The sequence below is a fragment of the Lissotriton helveticus genome, chromosome 1_1, assembly GCF_964261635.1.
Source record: "Lissotriton helveticus chromosome 1_1, aLisHel1.1, whole genome shotgun sequence".
NCBI lineage: Eukaryota > Metazoa > Chordata > Amphibia > Caudata > Salamandridae > Lissotriton > Lissotriton helveticus.
The window spans coordinates 448,284,788-448,310,992 of NC_136057.1; the positions used below are offsets into that span (position 1 = coordinate 448,284,788).

A 26,205-nucleotide genomic window follows, 5' to 3' on the forward strand; every position below is an offset into this window, starting at 1 on the left:
TTTGGTGAGAGAGCTGATGTGATTTTGCATGTTCAGGTGTCTGTCAAGTATTAATCCGAGTGAGCTCGTAGAGTCAATGATATTTGGCGAGCAGTTGAGGGCTGTCAGTTGTGCATCCATTTTGCAATGACTGGGGACTGTTTGTCAGGGGCGATGAGGAGGAATTCAGTTTTTAGAGCATTCAGTTTCAGATGATTGAGTGTTAGCCAACTTTGTGTTTCTTGAAGCACTGAGTTGAGAGATCTGATGTCCTCTGGGGAGGAGATTTTCAGGTACAATTGTGTGTTGTCAGCATACATTTGATAATGAATGTTGGACACTTTCAAGATTTCTGTTAGAGGTTCCATGAACATGCTGAAGAGAGTGGGGGAGATCGTGGACCCCTGCGGTACTCCCAGAGTGAACGGAGAAGGTTCGGAGAGGGACTGATTAACCTTCAGCCTTTGGGATCTATTGTGTAGAAAAGAAGAAAACCAATTAAGCACCGTCCCAGATAACCCCATCCTGAGCTCCAGTAGACCGATGAGGGTATCATGTTTGACTGTGTTAAACGCTGATGAAAGGTCAAGTAGGATCAAAAGGCATGATTCATTTTGGTCCAGTATACATAGTGCATCATCCACAATGTGAATAAGAGCAGATTTCGTGCTATGACCTTGTCTGAAGCCGGATTGGAATTTGTCAAGAAGTTGGAATTGTTCTATATAACTACAAAGTTGGGTGTGAACGCATTTCTCCAGGAGTTTTGCCAGTGTGGGAATGGTGGAGATTGGACGAACGTTGTGAAGATTGGTCTGGTCAGCTGTTGTTTTATTTAGTATGGGGGTGACCTGCCCGGACTTTGTTTTTTCTTCTTTTCTTCCTTTTTTTTTTCTTCTTTTTTTCTTGATATATCCCCAATGTTTTCAACTGCTCTCTCACACTCTACCGGCCTTTGCACCCATAACTTCAACACCCCTTTCTTCTAAACTTATACCTACCCAGCCTTGAAAATGCCCCCGGTCGATGGGCCACATGGGAGAAATACCAGACTTTGAGGGGGCATAACCAGCCCAGAGAATATAAAAGTGGCAAGTAGATTATCACTGGCTGCCTATAGATCCTGTTCAATCTTTGTTGTTTTATCCCGGAAGAAGGAAGCAAACTCCTCACAGTCTGGCTGCTGGTCAGGTCCTGTGGAGGGCGGAATATATGTGTTGTTAGATTGAAGCTTGATGAGCTCAAAATAGCTTTTTTGGACGATTTCTTGCCAGGTCTAGTTGTTCTCTGAAGTAGCTAGCTTTAGAGCTTCTGATGCGTTTGTTGTATATGTTTCTGAGAGATCTCAGCTACGAAAGATGGTACACGGAGGGCGAAGATCTCTATATACGTTCTGCTAGTCTTAGATTTCTTCTATCAGTATTTAGGTTCCTGTTGTACCAAGGTTTGGATATTTTGCAGGATATTCTTTTCCGTTCTAGTGGTGCCATAGTGTCTAGTATGTTGGACATCAAATGATTGTAGTGATTTGTGAGGTCGTCGACCGCCAACGTGTCCAGGGGTGGAGGCAGGATGTTGTCTGTACAGCAGAGCAGATCATATAGGTTAATATTTCTCAGGTTTCTTTGCCAGATTCTAGGTTTCTTGATTTGCGATTTAATGGTTCTCGCCGGTTTTGAGACAAGGAAGGAGATGCAGTAGTGGTCGGACCACTCACATGGGAGGATAGATATAAGTTGAGTGGAGTTGCTCTTGCCAAACATCAGATCTAAGGTAGATCCCTTGTTGTGCGTAGGGCTGTCACATATTTGAGTAAGGTTGAGGTCTGATATGAAGGTTTTAAGACTATTGACTGACGTGTCATTTAAGGCATTGCAAAGCAAGTTAAAGTCCCCCAGGAAGATCTGGGTTACAGGATTGCTCACATTTGTTGAAATGATTTCCATAGACTGTTCTATAAAAGGGGAATTGTCTCTTGGAGGGTGGTAGAGGGCATGGCATTTGCAGGTCTGCTTGCTGTTGCATTCGACTTTGAAGCACATGTATTTGCATGAAGCCAGGGAATCAGAGTGCAGTTGTCTAACTGATAAATTGATACGATAAATGCAAGCGATGCCGCCACCTAGCCCACCCAGTTTGTCATGCCTGATAATGTTATAGTTGGGGGGCACTAGAATATTGATTATTGGACCAGCAGAATCATTAAACCAGGTTTCAGTCAGCACTGCAATATCAGGATCATTTGCAAGGATGAGGTCAGCGATGTCTGCAGCGTGGCAAACTGCCGATCTGCAATTGAGAAGTATGCATTTAAGCTGGGGTTTGAGATCATCTGAGGAGAGTGAGGTGGTGGGGACTATGGTGAGGTTGCTATTATTTAACGATCTAGTGTTAGACGTGGGTTCTCTAGCCTGGTCAGAGTGGATAGTTTCAATTTGGTACATCATATCAGTGTTCAAAGCAGCTGATGCGTCATAAGATAGCAGAAGGGTTTTAATATCAGAGTCTAGGACTGGGACTTAAGCTCTTAGAGGCCGAGAGGGGTCATTAGGGAAGGGTAGTTGTTTCCAGCTTTGAAGTGTATGAGCCCCTGGAGGTGAGGACATAGTTAGTGTGGTGGTGTATACAAGCCGTCTAGCCTCAGACGTCGAGGGATGACTGTAGATGTGTTGTACAGTCTCGGAGAACCCCCTCGACTTATTAACTGACTGCTCCGATGTGAGGAGAAAGAAGGTATGTACAGCTGCCTTGAGTTGTTGGAATGTAAGTGATATAGCATCTAACCTAGATTCCAGACCAGTATGGGGGCAGGTTCTTGGTCCTCGAGGCCAGGTGCTGAGAGGGGGGTGGTTATTTGAATAGACTACAGGAGTGAGTAAGGAGGGTGGGGAAATGAGGGAGGGGTTGGTTTGCAAACTTGGGTTCTGAGTTTCAGCCAGATTGCGCTTATGCGATTGGTAAGCCTGTTAGCAGGTGAGGGGGGGAGAAGAGGTGTGACCTTGCCTGCCTATAGACTAGGGAGAGTTACGATCCAGGAGGCCGGACTCTATATCCGAGCTAGGTCGGGGAGGGATGAGGTTGCTATCCGGACTGTGAGAGAGTAGGTAGAGGATTAAGGGGATTGTCAGCGGGGGAAGGGAGATCTTGGGAGGATGAAGGTTTGCCTTATATATAAATGTATTGTTCTTTATATTGACATAGACTTTCTCAATATTAACACTTATATAGCTCTGGTAAGACTGAGTCTTCTATCTCAACAGTAGAAGAGGTTTTTCGGCCCAACATGAACATCATGCCACGTGTGTGGCCAAAATGGTGCTCCCCATACAGGGGGTAGCCCTTAGATGGTATACCTGAGTTGAAACTTTTGGATAGAGGCCATATATCACCACATTGAAGTATGCCTCATTTTGTAAGACATCTTGTCCCTTACTATTCTGGCTGTGATGTTAATATGTATTCAGTCTGGATTCTAGCCTTTACTTTGATGAAAAGTTCATTTTATTGTGCATACAATGAACGATTAAGCACATCTCAGATCCACCTTTTAGCATTCCCTGAAGCAGGAGTAAATCTTCAGAGTCCTGCTGGTACTTTGATTTCTAAAGAGCTTTCAAATTGTCTTCTCTGTCAAGATTTGCAGTGGTACACGGAGTGCACTGTGGGGATGGGAATGTGACAGTTGCAGTGCCATCAGGATGAGCGCTAAACCCTGTCTTGGGTTAATGTATTTATAATACAATCTGTAGGATTACTGAAATGGAAGGTGTGAGTCTATGTAGAGATTAGATAGCCTCATCATAAAACTGATACCTAAGAGGAATCTGGTGTAACTAAATGGAATTGACACAATCTTAAAGGCCCGTCATAATGCTGACAGCTAATATTTTATGCAAGCAAAAGCCTAGACATGCATTTCGACCAAGGCAACCCTCTGGGTTCGAAGTGCGGGAGGAGGTGGAAGTAGGATATTGAAGGTCACCAAGGAGAAAGACTGTATTGGTGTTTATCCTATCTCTTGACAACAGTGTTTCTAAACAGTATGACATAGTGAAACAAAGCTTCAGTGGAATTTAGGTGGTCTTTGAAGCTAGGTTTTCATTATTTATAATGTTTAAAATAAATGATTCATATATTTAGGAAACATCTTTTTTTAGTCTTTGATATGTTAAACCACAGCTTTCCAAACTTTTCATGTTGGTGACACACCTTTTAGACAATTTTCATCTTGCGATACGGCAATGCGAGCGAAGCGAGCTAGCCCAAACCACCTTAGGGGGATCCGGGGGGGTTCTCCCCCCAAGAACATTTTGAAACAATTGTGGGCAAATGGTTCATTTTCAAGCAAATTTGAGAAAGCAGGAAGGTTGATAAAGCAAATGTGAATCTGTTGTAACAAAGACAGTGACTGGCAAAACTGGATGTAAGCAAGGTTAGGATTGTGCCTGAAATAAGTATATATTGATGTACACATTGACGCATGTCCCAGTCATTTACGGCACAAAAAGGGCGGGTGCACGCAAAACATAGACAGAAACTCTCGCAGGCAGACAAACACACTCAACAACAACTCGCACACAAAGAAAATGGTTCGGAAACAAAAAAACAGGAAGTTAAATAAATGCAGGTTGGAAAACCTAAACATGAATGTAACCAGACATGGTCCCAGGCGCATACAGTACAACCCGGTGCAAAGACACGCAGAGATACTCTGATAAGAAACAAGAACACAAAAAGAAACACAACCAAATGCGCAGACACAGAACACAGGAACACGCACAGAGAATTAAAATACACAAATCAGTGCATGCACATGGGCAGATACGCATACAAAAAACACACAATCACAGACACACATACAGAGGCCAATGCATCCGGGCAAGCGCAGGGAAATACAGTACATGACAAAAAAATTATCACCACAATCCAGCCAGGTCCCTTTAACCTCAGATATGAAGGTATAAAAGGCAGATTCGGAGGGCCAGCTGGCCTCACTGGCTCACACATTCCAGCACAAATGCCTTTTTAGAGACAAGGAGCTGATGGAGCGCAGCCTGTTCCTCCCTCCTCGCAGGGGTCACGTGCGCACGACTTCGGACCTTTGGCTGTTGCCTGAAGTCCGGAGAGACTTTCTGATGGAGCGCGGGCCATTGTTTATCTTTCCAGATGCACAATACTATGGCACAGTTAGCCTTCAGAAACAATCTGAAAATAAGTTCTGTTTTTTACCCTTGCATTTCCTGTGCCAAAAGTATTTTTATCTGTTACAGTAGATGGCGTGTCGCATTATTTCTCTGCTGGATATATTGTCAAGAAAGAACTACAGACCAATTTTAAGAGTTAAATACTTCTAAGAGGAGCTGCATTAAGGGTCCCCTCTGGGGCAGGAGAAGTGAGGTACCGACTTCATCAGGATTATACATTTTGGTGTTTCACTAGCAAAATCCGACAGGCTTCTAGAAGCCGCTGAAATCTTTTGAAACACGGGAGGAAAATATATAAGAATTGTCATAGTAATGCCGATTTTCACATGTTATTCCCCAAAGACTTATCATTTATCAGGCCCTGGAGTTACCTGGAACCTGGCTAACAATTGCAGGGCGAGGAAATAACAGGAATTATTTCGGGGAGGTCGCAATGAGACTTTGAGTGGGGGTAATGTTGGTACACAGAGGGCACATATGGTTAGGCACCCGTCAAATCTGTGCCAGATGACGTGGGAGTTTTTAAATGTCCAAATATAACTTACAGAGCGTCTGAGATGGGGGGCAGAGGCGGCTCCGTGGCCACTATGTTGCAACAAGGCCGTGCACTCAGAAGCGGTGAGGGCAGGGTCAGGGCAGAGCCGTGAGCAGGTGCGCACGCCACGCCGCACACTCCCGGAAAGGGGGGGTCAATACTCCCACTGGCATCTTGCTCGTTAAATCCAGGCCCGCCTCAGTCCGCCGCTGAGCCTTGGACAATGCTCCACTGGTAATGCGGGATCGAGCTGAGAACCATGCAGATCCGCCGAGGCTTCGCTCCACCTTGCATGCACGTCGTCCTTGCCCTTATGCATTCCCCTAATATCCGCCCGGCCCGCAGAAGTCATCGCATCGGCCCCGACACACCCACACTTAGGAGGCGACACAGTGCCGTGTCGCAACACACAGTTTGGAAAGCTGTGTGTTAAACCATGGGGAGTTTCATATATTGTACATGGGTTTCAGTGTACCTAAACTGGGTTTAACTCAATTCTGTCCACCGTATGATAGTTGTATAAATTGTATTTTCTGAACTGTCTGGAAGACTTGCAACATCCCACAAGGCTATCTTCCCACCCCTTAATTTCAGCATCTACAAGGAGCTATTGGGTAGCCTGCTGGATAGTCATGATGCCTCTTTCCACCAGTTGGCAGATGACACTCAAATTTAATCTAAGATAGATCCTAATCCACAGTAAATACAGAGTCTTGAGATTCGTCATGCACTTCCAGCTAAAGCTCACTTAATAATCTATACCAGACAGTTTCCAATAGCATCTACTAAGAGAGACCAAATACATTAAACCTATCCCAGACTTCAAGACTGTGTTATGTACCTTCGTAAAGTCATTCAGTCTTTTATGACTTTTCTTTCTCTACTAGGGCTCCATTAAAAACCACATATGTGCATATGTCTGCTAGGCTGTCTTCAAAAGCGAATAAGTAAGACGTTACACTCCTTACATAAAAATCTTTACTGTCAAGAATACAGTTTAAGGTGGTATTTATAACCGACAAACCCTTCCCTAACTTTACAGAGCTTTTTGTAGTCTAGAAACTGAAATATCCTTTCTTTTGGGTGTTAGAGGTAGCAGTGATAACTTAAGATGCAAATACATATTTAGATTAAAAACTCCTACGCTCAAAATCTGGAAAGGACTCACTGATTCATGTTTAACTAGAGAACCAACACTCCTGGGTCACTGATTCATCTTTAACTGGAGAACCAATACTACTTGGGGTCGGTGTGGATCTGGATGTGCATGTGCTCGGCGGTGGTGAGGGTGTCGTCGGTGTTGGTCGAGACTCGGAGGGTGTTCTTGTGGACATAGGCGATTCCACCTCCCACTCCGTTGGTGCGGTCTCTGCGGGAGATCTTGTAGCCTTCTGGAATGGCTATGGCGATGTCTGGAGCCGAGGTTGTGTTCAGCCAGATCTCCGTCAGTAAGGCGACGTCAGGGGTGGTTGAGTCTAGGAGGTCCCAGAGTTCGATGGCGTGCTTATGGGCAGAGCGGTTGTTGAGGAGGATGCATCGGAGGTGGTTGGGTTCTCTAGTTGATGGTTTGGCGGGCCGGATGCTGGTGAAGCTGCAGTTCTGGCAGGTGAAGGGCCCTTGGGTTCGATTCGGGGTGGCTCGGTAGCAGGAGTGATCTCGTCCGGGGTTGAGTGCGTGGAGGGTGCTGGAATCGTAATGCAGTCTGGTGTTGTGGCGGCTTCGGGGTCCAGGGGTTCTGGCACTGGGCTCGGTCCGGGCGCGGACAGGCGCATACGTGCTTGCCTTTGGTGCACCTTCGGTGCGCCAGCGGCGCGCCCCCTGCGCGTGTCTGCTGCGCAGCCGCCATAAGAAGGGGAGGTGGGAGGGAGGAGCAGCTGGGAGGGAGGAGAGCCAATAGGGGCGGGGGGGCGGGGCCGCAGGGACGCAGTGGCGGGAAGAGGGAACGAGCACAACTGGAAGGAAACAAACAAGCCTAAGTTAAGGCAAGGCAGCAACAGCAATAAAAACAGAGGCAGTACGGTCACAATGCAAGAGGCCACAGGAAAAAACTGGGGCACAAATACAGCAGTCACAATACAGTAATGGGGGCACAGAATGCGACCAGCAGCTACATTCCTAAGGCCCACTAGCCTCCAGGGATGAGGCGCAGGTGGTAGCCTGCGGGTGGAGGCGGGCCTCTAACACCTACAGAGTCGGGAGCACGGGCACGGGCGCAGTCAGGTGGAGCTGCGCGGCGTGGGGAGCGACTTGCCTGAAGACAGGGTCAAGGGTCGCTCTCACTGCCGCGCAGCGGCCTCCATAAGAAGGGGAGGTGGGAGGGAGGAGCAGCTGGGAAGGGGGAGAGCCAATGGGGGCGGGGGTGGGGCCACAGGGACGCAGCGGCGGGAAGAGGGAACGAGCACAACAACAGGAAGGAAACAAACAAGCCTAAGTTAAGGCAAGGCAGCAACAGCAATAAAAACAGAGGCAGTACGGTCACAATGGAAGAGGTCACAGGAAAAAACTGGGGCACAAATACAGCGGTCACAATACAGTAATGGGGGTACAGAATCTACATACCTAAAGCAACTACATACCTAAGGCCCACTGGCCACCAGGGATGAGGCGCAGGTGGTAGCCTGCGGGTGGAGGCGGGCCTCGAACACCCACAGACACGGAGTCAGCAGCGGGAGCTGGGGCACGGGCGCAGTCAGGTGGAGCTGTGCGGCATGGGGAGCGACCTGCTGATTCAAGTGCTGCTAGAGAACCAACACTCATGGGTCACTGATTTATGTGTGACTAGAGAAACAATAGTCCTGGGTCACTGATTCATATACTACTAGAGAACCAACACTCATGGGCCACTGATTTTAGTGTAACTAGAGAGGCAACACTCCAGGGTCACTGATTTCTGTACTGCTAGAGAACCAACACTCCTGGGTCACTGATTCATGTGTAACTAGAGAACTAACACTAATGTGCCACTTATTCATGTACTACTAGAGAACCAATACTCATGGGTCCCTGATTCGTGTGTGACTAGAGAACCAATACTCCTGGCTCACTGATTCATGTACTACTAGAGAACCAACACTCCTGGGTCACTGATTTGTGTGTGACTAAAGAACCAATACTCCTGGCTCACTGATTCATGTACTACTAGAGAACCAACACTCCTGGGTCACTGATTTGTGTGTGACTAGAGAGCCAACACTCCTGGGTCACTGATTATTGTGTAACTAGAGAACTAACACTAATTTGCCACTTATTCGTGTACTACTAGAGAACCAATACTCATGGGTCCCTGATTCGTGTGTGACTAGAGAACCAATACTCCTGGCTCACTGATTCATGTACTACTAGAGAACCAACACTCCTGGGTCACTGATTCGTGTGATATTAGAGATCCAACACTCCTGGGTCACTGATTCATGTGTAACTAGAGAATCATCACTCATGGGTCACTGAGTCATGTGTAACTAGGGAACCACACTCCTGGGTAACCGGTTCATGTGTGACTAGAGAACCAACACTCTTGGGTCACTGATTCATGTGCGACTAGAGAACCAACACTCCTGCATCGCTGATTCATGTGCTGCTAGAGAACCAACACTCCTGGGTCACTGATTCATGGTTGACTAGAGAACCAACACTCCTGGGTCACTTATTCATGTACTACTAGAGAACCAACACTCCTGGGTCACTTATTCATGTACTACTAGAGAACCAACACTCCTGGGTCACTTATTCATGTACTAATAGAGAAACAACACTCCTGGGTCACTGATTCATGTACTAGTAGAGAACCAACACTCCTGGGTCACTGATTCCTGTGCTGCTAGAGAACCAACACTCGTGGGTCACTTATTCATTTACTAATAGAGAAACAACACTCCTGGGTCACTGATTCATGTACTACTAGAGAACCAACACTCCTGGGTCACTGATTCCTGTGCTGCTAGAGAACCAACACTCTTGGGTCACTGATTCACGTGTGACTAGAGAGCCAACACTCCTGGGTCACTGATTCATGTGCTGCCAGAGAACCAACACTCCTGGGTCACTGATTCATGTGGAACTAGAGAACCAACACTCATTGCCACTTATTCATGTTCGACTGAAAGACTGATACTCTTGGGTCACTGATTCCTGAGCCACATTCCTCGAGAGAATAGACCTAAATGTTTGACACATGGAAGAATAGTGTGCAATTGATCTAACATGTTGTTTCATGTTTACACAGGTCAGTGTTGCTGCCAAAATGGCTCAAAAAATGTCATTTGGGTTTTATAAATACAACACTATGGAGTTTGTGCGAATGAAGGGCCCGCAGGGGAAGGGCCATGCAGAGATGGCAGTGAGTCGAGTTTCAACGGGCGACACCTCCCCCTATGGAACGGAGGACGATTCCTACCCCGGGTCACCTGTGCACGAAAGGGTAAGTAGAAAGATGGGCTACTACTGCTTATTGGGGTATCTTTCTGGTCAGTGGGGCTCTGTTTCTGTCAGTGGCTGTTAATGATGTCTGTGGAGACAGTAATGACAGGGTGTAGGCATCTGATAAATCTGCAGAAAAGTGATGCGTGGCATTATTCATTAAGCAGTCTACAAAAAGCTCATTTTTCATTGGTACTAAAAAGCTGCAACAGAAATAATGTACACACACTTTTCCCGCTAAAACTAAGGTGTATGACATAACAGTTTCTTCCTAAAAAATAAAATATATATTTAATTTGTTTTTTTAGATGTATAAAATACAGTTCCCCTAAAACTACTAAGGTGTATGACATATCAGTTTCTTCCTAATTTTCTAAAAAAATATATATTTAATTTGTTTTTTTTAATGTATAAAATATCATCCACAAAAGAAAGAGTGAACATGCCAGTGTCAAAAGTACCCAATAGTAACCACCGCAAGTAGTTGTCATGCAAAAAATAGGACCATGCCGCAGTCACCATCTTCGCCCAGTGGACAAACCGCCTGGTACGTCACAGGGGAGCTCTTCATTACACAATATCATGCGGGACGAGAAGACTAAACTGCCCAAAATTATTTCCCAGCCCCTATGAAGAACGATGTTTTGTGTGTTTTTTAATTTATTTTTATTTACTATAAAATGAACAATTCACAGGTAAAAATGCCACATTTGACTCACTTACACATAATCTGTGGTACTGAAACTAGAACACTGATATGCAAGGGGAAACACCAGAATACAGACTACACAAGCGGTAATTTAAGGTTATGGGTTGTCCCGTAGAATGCTCTAATTTCGGAGTCAGCCGTTTGCGTCCTGTTTCCCCACAGATAAGTCTTTGTACTTGTGAACTGGAGATGATTTATTGCCCGGTGCAGTCAGAGGCAAATCACTTGGTCTGTCTGTGCTTCGGATGAGTGATTGGCCGCACTTGACTTGCTCGGCTTTATTTCATTTCATTGATTCCTTGCCTTGTTGTTTATTTCTTCCCATACATGGTCTTCATCACGTGTTTTTTATCGCATAACTTGTCTGAAAAGCTGGCCAGGTTCTTCAGAAACGAGCGGAACGCGAGACCTCTATTCTTCAATGCCTGTCGAGGGTCCCGTTCCATACCTCACTAACTCCAGCTTCCGGGGCCCGCCCTCACCGGCGTTTTAGCCGAGGGTTCAGCAATTCCTGAGTGGCAAGGTGCAGCACTCCCTAAAACTGCTAAAAACAATGACTCTTTAATTTAAAAACATCAGCGGAATAGCCTTTGCCTTTCATTCTTTCGCTGCGTCTCCCATTTCTCATTGCAACCCCCCTTACAAACACTCACATGCTCCCATCCTTCCTCGTGTCTCGTTACCCAATCACATCCTGGTTCGCATCGACCGGATTGTAGTCTGCCTACAGTAAGGTCCTATATACCTAACTTCATCCTTTGACCTGTAACTCTCCGTTACTTCTCGTCACTTGTCGTTATCGCCCACCCACTGCCTCCGCCCCCAGTTCTTTGTCTGTCACTCTGTCCTAAGTCTCTTGGAGTCTCCCTGCCCATCCGCTGCCGTCTCCGGTCTCTCACAAGGAGCTCGCGGCCGTTTCCTCCTTGTTTCGCCGAGGCCTTGATAATACAGCATCAGGAGTTCTGCATTTTGCAGTGCTGGCTACAGAGGGAATCGCCATTGGGGAAGTGAGTCAGCAGTTCAGAAAAGAACAGCATTACGAGGAGCCATTTTATTCCTGCTTCCACCCACCCCCTCTCGAGCTGATGTCCGAATAATAATGTGGTTTTCCATAGGCATCACTGTGAGTTGTACAACGTTGTAGCATTGTGACTAATGTGTCAACACTGCACTCTGGTATTGACAGTCCTTCCGCTGTATGTTATGTGTATTTGTAAAGCGCACTGTCAGCCGCGAGGGTGTCCTGGCACTGAGGAGGTGTGTGCCTAGCCCTACCTATTTTAGGCTGGTTAATTGGAAAGCCAGGTCTTCAGCTTCTTGCAGAATTCAAGAAGAGAGGAGGAGGCTGTTATGTGGAGTGGGAGGCCGTTCCACACTTTAGGAGCGTTGTAAGAGAACGCCTGTCCTCCTGATCTGGTTCTGTGTATGCATGGAATGTGTGCGAGTAGGAGTCCTTGGAACGGAGTAGTGTGGGTGGTTGGTGGAAGGAGATGCGACTGTTCAGGTAGGTGGGGCCTGAGTTGCGTAGTGCCTTATGTCTATGTGTATCAGGAGCCAGTATAGTTCCCTGAGGTGTGGTTCCCTGAGGTGTGGTGTGAAATGTAATGCGAGTGAGTTGATGGGCCTGAAACTTGCAGGTTGCATACATGTCATCAGCAGTACGTTATATCTGTGAGCTTTTTTGTCAGCCATCGTTTTGGTCTTTTGCCTGCTCTGCATCCCAGGCCACCGTGAACATCCAGCTTTCAACAGCGTAGAGAGATCTGTTACTTTCATGAATAATCCAGCATAAAAAAACTTGTAGAGGAACTCATACCAAATGTTGGAGCTTATGAGCAGGCCAACACTCTCACTTAATAATGAGAAAATCAAGTACATGATAACCACAAGCAGGAAATAGACACCAGCTTGGAAGTTGTGGCAGAGTCAGCATTCCACTTGAATGTCCATTTAGGACCTGAAATCGGGATCCTGGTTGACCAGACAGCCAAGATGGGTCTGAGGATAACAGTCATCCATCTGGCATCACAAGCATCAATTTAGAAAGTCAGGACTTTATTTAATTATTTTGAGTATTTTGTAAAGATCCACAACATTACCTTTGAGGCTGTTCTTCAGCATTCAACCCATATATACCACGGAAAGGTGTGTGGTTTGGAGGGAAAATAGTTTTTCTGGAGTCAAGCCACCATAAGTATGTATGTATGTTGTTTAGAGAACACTGTTGTAGGTATAAAAACATTCCCTGAGTAATTGTGGGTCAGAGCATAGGGGTGGAATGTTGTTAGTAAGGGTCGAGATCGCAGACTATATACCTTGGATCATAGACATTTAGAGCTTGGTCAGAATGTGAGGTTGTTATCTTTCAGCTGTGCCAATGTGTAGTCAAAGCTTGAATGAACAGTTCTGTATTGCAAAGTCTTCAGAAAAGCACATCATTTTGTGCTGATATAAAGTGTGGGGGAGCGCTTTACTGGTCCCAACACTTAATATGCTTGAACTTGTTTTGTCAGATTGTTTGTGCTTATTAGGCTGGTTTTATATGTGGATTATTTTTCATGTTAAGCCACTTTTCACCACCTAGTTTGAAACTTTTCCTAAGTTTTAGGGAGGCTAGTGGGTGGACGGTGCTTGGCCCTCAAACATGGTTAAAGAAACATAGAGAATCCACTCACATGTATGAGCGAGAAAGAAAGCAGGTTTAGGAATGGCAAGTGTTTCCTACATTGGTGGGAAGCACTTAGTGTTTTTTAAATACCCCTCACACACCAAAAGGGCCCTTGGTGTCATGCTTCATCATAGGGGTCTTCGCGTCCCTTTACGGAATGCGGCGTGCTACTAACCAACGGATACGTGGGAGCACTGATGTAGTCACTATGTGGTATGTGAGGTTGGTGAGTGGTAGGGTCAGAAGTCAATGGTTAAGTGAGTGTTAAAAAATACCTGGCATGTGAGGACTAAAACCGTGCTGGTATTATTAAAAGGGGTGTGACGGAAGTTGTAAGTGTATTTAATGTACACAACCTCCTGTGTGCGTCGACATGTTTCGAAGCGTAAAGCTTCTTCTTCAGGATGGGTGCACAGATCCTTACCCTACTCACATGTGACAGACTTCTGCTGTCTCTACACAAGTAATACTATGTGTGACAAAATGCCAAATGTGCCTATTATGGTGGAGATGGCCTGAAAATAAGTGCTGCCTTCAGTAACAATCTGAAAAAGAGTAGAAGGGTGCACATAGAAAGTTAAAAATTAGACGAATTCATAACCTGCAAAGGTGAAAGTGTCTCTAGGTAATGGTTGATCTATCATTATCTGTGTAGTGCTCTGAAAAAAAGACACATACAGAACAAACCCAGCATTTAACATACAACACACTCTCTACATAAATTTCCAGTGGTTGCTGTAGTCATCCCCTGTTCAGAACAGAAATACGTAGAAACTAATGAGGGCAATAATGGCCCTCAAACATGGCAACTGCTTTTCTGTGAACTATGGACTGGTGACCCGTAATCCAGCATTGTCCTGGGCATTTTGTAGCCATCCATAGCTGGGAGAAATTCCAGAGGGCCCTGCTGATCTGAGACCCAGTGGTTGAGGACTTAGCTCTTCGTATTCTCCTGACTGGCCTTGCCTTGTTTGGGACGTTGAATGAGTGTTTGGAGCACATATTGATGTGGGAAGCCTGATGGGCTTCTAAAGAATGAAGTCATTATATTTTCCTGGGTCTGTTATGATGTTTCGGAGCAGATCTCCCAAAGGAGTGATGCAGCTGTTCTGAAGGCCCCTTGGAGCTGGTGAAGCTTGCCGGCACGGCCAGTCAAAGTTGCGGGTGTTGATACCTGCTGCTAAGTGACTTCATTATCTTGAGTAGAGGTGGTTGGGTGCTGTGGCATCCTTTGAACCTTGTAATCCCAGCTAATGCACATTGTGTTGTCGGAACAGATGGTTACCCACTGCAGCGAGCTTTGACAAGTGGATGTGTAAGATGTTGTCTGCCTGGGGTATGGCTGTTCCTGAGACTGGGGGCCCTGCTTTGCACGTGTACGCCCTTTTCTTCCAATTAGGCCCCCCTGAGGAAAACTGATTTGGCTCCAAGTACCAGGCGGCTGTGGATTCCATACGGGACAGAGGCTCTTTATTTTCTCTTTTCTCCTTGTCTTCCTCTGTGCGACCTTGTGGCCATGCATGGGAAGTTGCCAGTGTGGAGGCGAGGACTGTTGGGAAACTATTGTTCTCTAGTATTGGGGTGTCTTTCATAGATTCACTTGCCTGAATCATTCCCCGTTATCGGAGTGGGAGTCCCACGGTACATAAAAAGGCAATAATTTGTACATAATAACCAAGAAACCTTGATAATAAACAACCAGGAAGTAAAGTAGCCCTAAGCTACAAGAGAAAAACTTCCACACTCATGACTATCATAGTTATTATGTGTAGTCCAAACTGCAGCCAATCAGGTGACAGCACCCACCAGAATGTTCTCCCCAGAGGCTCAGGCTCTCAGATTTTCTACCGCACGTCGTGTGAAGGGAGTCTCCCTGAGCTCTGCTCAGTACTTCACTAGTTTTCTGGATTTTTTCTACTCTTCAGAATGTCATCTTCTAAGAAATCTCTCTTTAGGCCTTGTGAATCTTGTGGGAAGCTCCGGCTGTTTTCAAAAGATCCCCATAAAAAGTGCATCTACTGCCTTTATCCAGATCATGAGGTGAGAGATTGTAAAATTTGCAGGACCTTCCCTCAGAAGACCCTTGGGGATAGAGAAGGGTGCCTACTTCTGTGGCTACAGAAGATTAAAGACCAGGACAACCCCTTATCTGAGGTGGGAAGTGTGGCCTCTGGTTCATCTGTATCATCTAGGAAGAGGATGGCTAAGGAAGATGTATCTTCTCCTGTTGCTAAGGTGTCGAGAAAAGTTCAACCCACTAAGGGTTCAATCTTGCCTTCTTCCTCAAAAAAGGCTTCTCCACCTTCAAAATCTAAGCCTGTTACGCCCCCGAGAAAGACTGGAAAGTCTCTGGCTTCAAAAAGACTTCTTGGGAAAGATTTTCCTCAGAAAATAGCTCCGTCGTTGACGCTACTTCTACGTCGACAGTTACCTTCTCGTCGCCGAGACCCAAGATGATAATGTCATCGGCTTCATCCCCGTCGACACTGGTTTCTGTTGCTGTTAGACCCATCTCGTCGACGAAGGAAATTTCATCTGTCATCAGTGCTCCGTCGACGAAGACTACCTCGTCGATGGCTACCTCGTCTTCGACGACTTCCTGGTCGACGAAGTCTGATTCGACGACGAAGATTGCCTCGTCGTCGTCGACCTCCTCGTTGACGAAGATTGCCTCGTCGTCGACTACCTCCTCGCCGACGAAAACAGCTGCCTCATCGACGGTCACTTTCCTGACGCCGACCCCATCGACGGCGATTTCGTCGATGGCCCACTCGTCGACGCCTCTTTTGTCATCTTGCACAGAAATGCAAGTTTGGTGTGCAACAACGGCTACTACCTCCTCTGCCCCGCCTACGACAATAGCTTCTTTGCTACAAAGATGTGGCTCTTCATTGGAAGCTCTATCCCCATTGAAGTTGCCTGAGCAATTGCTGGATTCTGACGAGGACCAAGAGGAATCCGAAGACGATGACAGATTCCGCACTGCTAGAAGTCCGTCGGAACTGCTGATCAAGTATCAAGACGAAGACCAGGAGGGAGACTCTTGCCCTGAGTCTGTAGCTCCAGCTCCTGTCACGGTCCCCACAGCACAAATGCCTTTGGCCCTGCTTAATAACTTACAATATATGTTGGACGACTATTATTGCCCTTTTCCTCCATCTTAATCGGCAGAGTCTATTCCATCTACGCCCATACCTCAGGTTTCTGTAACTTCTTTAAGATCTCCTAGGCCACCTTCTCCAGTACCATCTCATCACTCCCATGATGCTAATACCACTGATGATGACAGGGAAGAGGGAAAAGTCAATGATAAATCTGTGCATTCGGAGTGGGACGAATACCAAATTCAGACGCCATCACCGTCAACTCCAGCTCCGGTTGACTCCCCTCCAGTAGACATCGGAGGATTTCATCTCCTTATGGAGAGGGCGACAAAAAGGTTTCTCATACCTATGGACACAAAGAAAGATGATTGCTTTCTCTATGATTTCAAAGATCAGCCACAAAGACAAGTACGGACCATTCCAATCATAGACTTCATCTGGAAGGAAAGGTTAAAGAGTATGTGAGCACCTAATTCTCTGCCTGCGTTTCTTACCTCGATTAGACAAAAAATATAAGGCACCTAGCAATTCACCTGCATGCCTCCTAGGTCAGCCAAAAGCTGACTCTGCCATCGCCCAAGTGGCGCAGAGACGGGCCAGGAACCCCGCTTCGCCTATAACAGCTCCACCAGACAGGGATGGAAGACGGCTGGATTCGATTGGGAAAAAGGTTTCCACTATGGCAGCCACGACTGTCCGTGCTGCAAATTCCCTAGCCATATTAGGGAAATATGACAGGCAGATGTGGTCAGACATCTGCCCCTACTTTAACATGCTGCCAGAACCTTCCAAGTCCAAACCCTTGAAGATCTTGCATCAAGGAGAGTGTACCTCTGCGGAAATAATTGACGGATTCAGACAGTTAGCGGGTGCGCAGTGTTAAGGAGACAAGGTTGGCTGAAATCTACATCTTTTCGCCAAGAGGTCCAAGCCAAAATTATTGATATTCCGTTTGATGGGGAGTTACTATTTGGCCAGCATGTCGATAAAGCCCTTCAGGCTATTAAAAAGGACACAGAAATGGCAAGATCTCTTGGTAGCCTTCAATTTCGCAGGTCGTCCTTTCGAGGTGCTGAAGGACGTGGATACTTCTCCAACAGGGAAGGTTACAATCAACAAAGGTCATACCAAACTTCTCAGGACAACCAAAGATACCAGCCCTACAGGGAGCAGTCATATGGGCAGCGAGGTAACTCCTACTCGCAATCAAGAAGGAAGCCCTCCTACCGTGGACGGGATTCAATGAAAAAACAATGAGACCCGTCATCTGCCACCATTTCTGCCGTCCTCCAGTCAAAAGTTGGGGGTAAAAGATCCCAATTCTACTCTAACTGGTCCGCAATTACTACAGACAAATGGGTTCTAGATATAGTGGCCAGAGGCCATGTTCTAGAGCTCATAAAGATTCCCCCAAACACTCCTCCCAAGGGCCCACCTCCTGCTCATCTCAAGGAGCTTTTTTCCCAAATAAATCTGATGAGTCGCAAAGGAGCAATCGAAAAGGTCCCTCCTTTACAAAAAGGAACAGGATTTTATTCGAGATTTTTCCTGATACTAAAAAAGTTGGGGGAATGGCGCTCCATTCTCGACCTTTGCGCCCTCAACAATACCTGAAAAGGTTATATTTCCGAATGTTAACACTTCAAGAAATCCTCCAACTACTTAGAGGGGATCACATGGCCCCCCTCGACCTCCAAGCGCTTATTTTCATGTGCCAATCCTACCCAGGCACAGAAAAATTTACGGTTTCGAATGGCTGGCAGGGACTTTCAATTCAGAGTCCTTCCGTTTGGACTACGATCAGCACCCTGTGTGTTTACAAAGGTTCCAGCACTGGTGGCCACACACCTTCGTCTGGAAGGAATTCAAATTTTCCCATACTTGGACGACTGCCTTAAGAATTCGTACTTGTATAGCGCACTTATACCCTGAGGTGTCTTGGCGCTGTACGCATACCGCTGTGTAACCCTTACTAGCTTTTCCCTGTGAAATGCCCACTCCTGGGCACCCCCAAGGTGAAGCCAGGCATCCCAGCGTTGTTGGGGCCGTTGTGGGGATTAAGCAAGCTATTGCCCAGAGTTGCAGAGTGGGACCCATGATTAGAATAGGCACCGAGGAGAGAATTATCAGGTCCGAGGAAATTGAGCCCAAGACCCGCCGAGGCGGGAATCGAACCCTGGTCCCGGGCCAGACCTCTGCATCAGGGTCTGCCGCTCTAACTATTGAGCCACACTTCTCCATCAAGGCAAATTCTTTTCAAACCACAAACGCACATGTTCAAAGATGTCTGTCACTGTTCCACTCTGGGTCTCTCCATAAACTTCGAAAAATCTCACCTGATTCCATCACAGAGAAAGACCTTTTTGGGAGCCACATTGGACAACCAGCTAACTCAGGCCTTCTTCTCAAAAGAAAGGCAACGCAAGATCTGCAAGCTAGCTTGCTCATTGCTATCAAAAAGTTGCGTTTCAGTTTGACAATACAGGTCTTTCCTAGGGATGATTTCTTCCTGCATCCCTTTGATACCGAACTGCCGTTTCAGAATGAGACCATTGCAAGAAGAACTCAACCTTCAATGGTTGCAGATTTCGGGGTCATTCAACGGTATTGTTCACATCACTCCTCGGATGCGAGAAGCCTTCCTTTTGGTGGACTCAAATAAGGAACGTAAAAGAAGGATGCACATTCCTGGTCGAACCGTTGAATTTCACTATAACCACAGATGCTTCCCTCGAGGGATGGGGGGGGCGCACCTTCAAGGGATGACATTAAACGGCAAATGGAGCATCTAACAAAAGAAGTGGCATATTAACCTTCTGGAGTTGTGAGCCATTTTCTTGGCTCTGAAGTCATTTCGTACCATCATTCGGGGTGCCTCAGTTCTAATTCGAACAGACAATACTACAAGTATGTATTACTTAAACAAGCAGGGAGGTACGAAGTCAGCCATACTCTCTGAACAAGCTCAAGATATCTGGGAGTGGGCGATCCGTCAAAAGATTAGCCTTTCAGCCATTCATTTACCAGGAGTCTCCAATGTTCTAGCGGATTACCTCAGCAGATCAGCAATATCCCCACTCACGAGTGGGAGCTACATCACCCAACTTCAAACCGAGTCTTTCGGGAGTGGGGCCACCCAGATCTGGACCTGTTTGCGACCAGTCAGAACCGCAAATACCCATCCTTTGCAAGTTGGGTTCCCCACAACGACTCATGCGGTAATGCGTTTTAGATGAATTGGTCTCAGATTTTTGCCTGCGCCTTTCCTCCGATTCCGTTGGTTCCCAGAGTTCTCCACAAGCTCAAGAGACAACCTTGCTGCATAATACTCATTGCTCCCAGATGGCCTCGCCAATACTGGTTAACCGAACTTCTTCTTCTTTCGGAGTGCGATCCCATACAGTTTCAACCAATACCGAACCTGCTGTCCACCCAGAACGGACGGATCTGCCATCCGGACCCAGAATCTCTGAAATTAGCAGCATGGCTCCTCAACACTTTGAATTCGCACACCTGAATATTCCTGCAGACTGTCAGGAAGTGTTAGCTAATGCTCGAGCGCCTGCTATTATTAAAACATACAAGCTAAAATGGAAGAGATTTTTCATGTGGTGTTAATCTGCCAAGATACATCAAATTCAGGCAAAACCACAACAAATGTTGCCGTTCGTTCTTCACCTAGCAAGATCGGACCTATCCCATTCCACTTTGAAAGTGTTCTTGGCGGCGATTTCAAGGTATCGACAGGACGGATCTAATTCTCTTTATTCAACTAAAGTCATTCAGCAATTCTTCAAAGTATTGTTTCAGATGTTCCCCCCTATTCAGCGTCCACCTCCATCCTGGCATCTTAATGTGGTGCTTACACAACTTATGCGGCACCCCTTTGAGCCTATTCATAAAGTGGACTTAAAGTTACTTTCTTGGAAAGTTTCTTTGCTATTGGCTCTGACATCAGCAAGGAGAGACAGTGACATTCAGGTATTCATTATTAAACCACCTTTCTTCAATTGACCTCAAAATCAGTAGTGCTACGCACCAATCCCAGCTTCATGCCAAAAGTACCTGCCGACTTCCACCTTCATGAGCCAATAATTTTAAAGACATTCTTTCCAAATCTGCAGACAGCTGCTGAAAGGGCCTTGCATTCCCTTGACATCAGAAGATGTCTCAAGTTTTATTTACAACGGACTGCAATAATCCATAAATCGGACCAACTGTTCGTGGCATATGGCAAGCTACGTCAAGAATATTCTATTTCGAAACCAACCATAGCTTGTTGGATTTCTGCTGCGATTTGTCTATGCCATCAACAGGCGGGAAGACCTTTGCAAGCAATGCCAAGAGCGCATTCTACGAGAGCAATTTCTTCATCTACCGCTCTTTTTGCCGGTGTCCCTCTCCATCAAATCTGCAGAGCGGCAACTTGGTCCAACAGGCACACTTTTACCAAACACTACTGTCTGGAGACCTCAAGCGATGCAGATACCTCAGTGGGACAAGCTGTTCTCCGCAATCTTTTTAAATAAGGTGAGCCTCTGTTCTCCGTCTTCCACTATGCTCTTTTCAGACGCTTATTGACATGCTGTTTATATATCTTGTTCTGCATATGTTAAGCACAAATGTACAGTTATGATATTATTGATACTTTATTATAGTGTATGGGTATGTATATGTGTGTATATGTGTGTGTGTGTGTATATATATATATATATATATATATATATATATATATATATATATATATATATACTTGGTACAAGGAGTGTCTTACGAGCATTATGTTCTGTACGGCTATCTACTCTGATTCAGGCATGTGAATCTATGAAAGACACCCTAATACTGGAGAAGAACAATAGTTACTTACCTGTAATCTGTGGTTCTCCAGTATTGGTGTCTTTCATAGATTCACATGCAACCCGCCCACCTCCCCTCAGAGGCTGGTTTACGTTATCTTGTTTTGCACTCCTGTGCGAGAAAATCTGAGAGCCTGAGCCTCTGGGGAGAACATTCTGGTGGGTGCTGTCGACTGATGTGGAAGTTTTTCTCTTGTTGCTTAGGGCTACTTTACTTCCTGGTTGTTTATTACCAAGGTTTTTTGTTATTATGTACAAATTATTGCGTTTTTATGTACCGTGGGACTCCCACTCCGACGACGGTGAATGATTCAGGCATGTGACTCCATGAAAGACACCAATACTGGAGAACCACAGATTACATGCAAGTAACTACTGTTCTTCAGTACTCTCTGATTCCCCTTACCCTTGCCCCTAGTGGATCACTTTGGAATGGAGGGCTTTAATGCAGATTGATAACTGAGGGGCCCCTGTGCTGGCCTGATCCCAGGTCCCTGGGGCTATGTATGTGAATGTTTGCATTATGGGGATGCAGAGATCCTTAAGATTATGTCACTGTCCTTGGCAATGACCCTGCACCTAGTGCAGGCCTGAAGTGTCATTGGCACTGAGAGAAGTGTGGTCCTGAGTCTACTGGTCAGTGAGTGTAGCAACAGATGGAGACGTGCATTTCCTGCCTCATCGTTCATGGGTCACAAAGTTGTGCCATGATCAAAGTCAAAAGCAACGCCGAAGTGGCAAGTACTGGCCCCAGCTTGTGGTGTGGCGGCGGCAATGAAGGCTACATTACCTCTTTGGAAACAATAATTCAGGCAATCTAGGACACAGGAGCGTTGCTGCAGTGCAAACTTGGTGAGGTTGTCCTGGATGTCGGTCTCCTCTGCCAGAACACACGAAAAGTCATACACTGCAGTACAGAGGTCTTACGGTCAAAAGACATGATACAGGCCCACCAGAGCAATGCCAGCCATCAGCTGAACATTGACAAACAGCTGGAAATTAGGGTTGTGGATGCCAAAAGCAGTTGTAGGCATAACAATATCAGAATTGCGGGTTTTCCAGAATGTCCTCATCCAGGCTGCAGTATACTCTCCCCTTCTTTGCTCCTGGGCGATTTAAACTGCTGCATTATTTCTTAAAGGACATCTATATCCTTGGTCCCCCGCATGCTCCCTGGGGCTCCTTCATGCCCCTCAAATTCTGGTTCTTTAACCACATGAACCGAGATGCCGTCCTGCCAGCCACTCGCCGAGAAGGAAAACTCTTCCATAACTCCTTGAAAGTCATTGTCTTACTGGATTATACATTCAGTGTTCAGCAATAACGCAAGTCCTATGCAGAGGTCAAATAATTGAGAGCAATGCATTTGGGCTAAATGTGTTTTGTTCCCTGCTGGTGTAAAGTGCTCCATGAAGTAAAGTTACACTTCTTTGATACATCTGAATGTGTCTGGGACTGACTTGAAGAATGGAAGGACTTGACCAGACTTTCTGGAGCTCCGGGTGGAAGTTGCCCAGGTGACAGCTGGCTCTTGATGAATGGGCACCAAGGAAGGCTGGTGGCTTCTTGCAAGAAGGCTAGAATCATACTTCAATTTTAATACAGGATCATCCTCAATCATAGCCTCACTTTGCAAGGCGTAAGATGGTTAACCACAAAAGGTCTATGGTTTATGTTAACCCTAAAAATAAGGACAGAGAATCTGAAATCACCCTCCTTGATGCAAAGGTGATTACTATACAGCAGAAGGTATTCCTGTTGTCGGATGACTTGCTACTTAGGAAGTTGTGGTCCACTAAATCACAGCTGCAGATGCTATCTGTGGATGTGGCTACACTGGCCAGGATGAATTCACCGCATACTTTGTATGAAGCAGGAGACAAGGCAGGCAGGATTTTGTATTGGCTGGCCACATATAATGTGGCTGCCAGAAATGTGTCCACAATACGGATTATAGCACAACACTTGGTTGCTGACTCGTTTCAGCTCGCTGTACACATCACAAGCTCCATCAGTGAATAAAGTATCTGACCTCTTGATCTGAGAACTTCCCATCTGGGGCCTAAATAGTTCTGCCCAGGAGGACCTTAATCTTCCTCTTACACCCTAGGAGGCGTTGAAGACGATTGCAAGGATGCAGTGCAGGAAAACTCTGGGCCCAAATGTCTTCCCTCTGGAATTCTTCAAACTGTTTGCATCATTAGTGACCCATCTACCTCATGGTCTTTTTCAGTAAGGTCCAGCTTGGCCAGTTCACACATGGCGTCCTCCACACCATAGTATCAGTGATACTGAAACTTGGCAGACTTCCTGATCTATGCTCCTCCTTCTGACGGGTTTCCCTCCTCAGTATAGTATAGAGGCAAAGCTCTAAGCTAATGTTTTGACCCAGGCAGTCTATGAGGTGGGCTGGGCACAGAGGGGATCCAACTTTATTACTCATCGGCCCAAGTCGTAGCTATTAATAAATGGCTTTTTAGTAGCGGTGATGGCTCAGCATACAGGCTGGAATTAGATCTTATTGGAGTGGCTGGTGCGCACTACCTCCTTTACATGGTTTTATTCCCAATGCTCTGTTATGCCACATTGTAAGCCTAGCATGGGGCTGGCGGTGGATAGGGTTGGCAAGATAGATCTACGCAGGAGATCCCTGTTTTGCAAGGGCCTGGTTGTCCCGCTCAGTGCGATTGGAGGACTTCTGGACTATGGACTGCAGCTGGATCTCTAAATTAGGCGACGTCTGGGACAACAGCTATATGGGATCATTCAAGCACCTGACGGAAGACTTCTCATTACACAAAACCCAATTCTTCTGGTTTTTGCCCTAGAACCATACAGAAAGCAGCAAATGAAGCCACCAAACTATCGTCAAGTACAAGTGAAGTTGGTTCTGGAGCTGCTGGGAAAGAGATGTATATTCCAGATGTATTGCTCCTTAGTAATCAAAGCCCCTGACCATGTTATGGGTCCCAGTCTTAGTTGGGAATGCAATGTGGGCATCATGGATTACTACGATTGGTGACACCCTAAAACTTTACTGTATCAATCTACCTATGTCTCATTCAATTCTGCTATTTCATCACAACATATTATACTCCAGAAGGTATGTGGAAAATGTGTGCCGGGCAGGCACATCCTCAAATTGCATCAGATGCGATGATGTGATTGGCAACTAAATACAAGGGGTCTGGGCATGCTCAAATTCAGAGAGTACCGGTTACAAATGCAACTTTTGCTATCAGTGTTAGTGAGGTGGCTTTTTAGGTCGAGCCTGGGCAGCGCATGCGCTGCTCTGCTGTATGCTATATTGGAGTATGCTCTTGAAGCCCCGCCCACTCTCCACCCATATTTGTAATTGGCTTGTGTCATTGCCCTTCATAAATGCTGGCTTCTGATTTGTACATAGGCTTGTTAGTCCCGCCTTAGTACCACCTTTTCTTTCTTTGTTAACCTCCCATGAGGGCTGACCCTTTTACTTCGGTTGTTACACGGTTTGCATTATAAATTTGTGAACACTAGTTTATTTGATGCTCTTCCCCTATCCACCTTCGACATCGCAGCACAAGCCGGCTTTTATTTTATTAGTAACGTGTTTATTCAAATTACAACACGGTCCACTTTAATTATAGCGGCCACGCTTATTTTATTATTTAATGTACGGCATGGCCCCCTTTCACTTAAGTGGCCACACTTATTTAATTATTTAATTACCAGCTAGCGCGGGCGGCTTTCACCTTAGCGGCCACGCTACAGAACCTTTTGCAGTTACTTTTTTTTCCCCTTACGGTGAAAGAGCCATACCCACTTTCACTTTAATGTTGCCTGCGCCCCTTTGTTTAGACACTGCTCACTGTAACCTGAATATGCGAGCAGTGTCTAATAAAAGGGGCGTGGCCACCATTCAAGTGGTCTTGAATTTGGAAGAGTTTGAGCTCTTGGCATTAAAAATAACAATACCTTTGACATATATATATGTTCCTTTTAAAAACACATAAATAAAAGGCATTGTCATTTACGATGCCCATAGCTTAAACGCTCGCAAATGCGAGTCTCATTGCATTGAAAATGCTTGTTCCTCTCACTCCTAAGGTGGCACTGTTGGTTTTATTAGAGATGTGGGAGCCCCGCAAAGCAGCTGCATGTTGATTGGCCTCGGCTGTCTGGTAGCCAAATGAGGCATTGGAGATAGGACAAGGCGACCCTGCTACAGGAGTCTTTGCCAGGCATGGACCCAGAAGCGCAACTAGAGCGACATTTCGGGGGGGGGGAGCTAAGAAAATATTTCGGGGGGGCTGAAACTTTAAGCAATAGGCTGAGAGGAGCGGCAGGGGCTCTTGGAAGGGGTAAAACAACAACAAAGCCTCATTAACATGCACATGGTCTTTAAAAGACCTGTGAAGTGCTCGGGTGCGGCTGTGTGCGTGCCCGGGAGCTGTCTGTGCCCGGGCTGCCACTCACGACGGGGGGGGGGGGGATGCTGAAGCCCTTTGATTCCAATGGGTGTTGCGCGCCTGCATGGACCGGTGTGAACATTTAGAGAAAGAAGTGTAGAGTTACCGTTTCTGTATGGTAAAATCTCCCCAGTATTGTGCAGTTACCGACAAACCGCCGTTAAATCGCAAACTCTGATGGTTTTTACGGCTTTGAAGCTTCACGCAATGCCCTTTTCTTCGTGTTTTTACCACACACATCTACCGTCTGGTCCAAGCAGGTGGTAAATGTATGCGGGGGCCC

At 46.1% G+C, this 26,205-nt stretch overlaps 1 protein-coding gene across 1 annotated transcript in view; it reads left to right on the forward strand.

Moving 5' to 3' along the window:
* Window positions 1-26,205, forward strand: part of KIAA0930 (KIAA0930 ortholog) — a 645,174-nt gene that overhangs the window by 527,680 nt on the left and 91,289 nt on the right. The window contains exon 7 of the mRNA XM_078673838.1: window positions 9,941-10,135. Within this exon, the coding sequence (XP_078529964.1) occupies window positions 9,941-10,135 (195 nt within the window). The remainder of the gene's footprint in view (window positions 1-9,940; window positions 10,136-26,205) is intronic.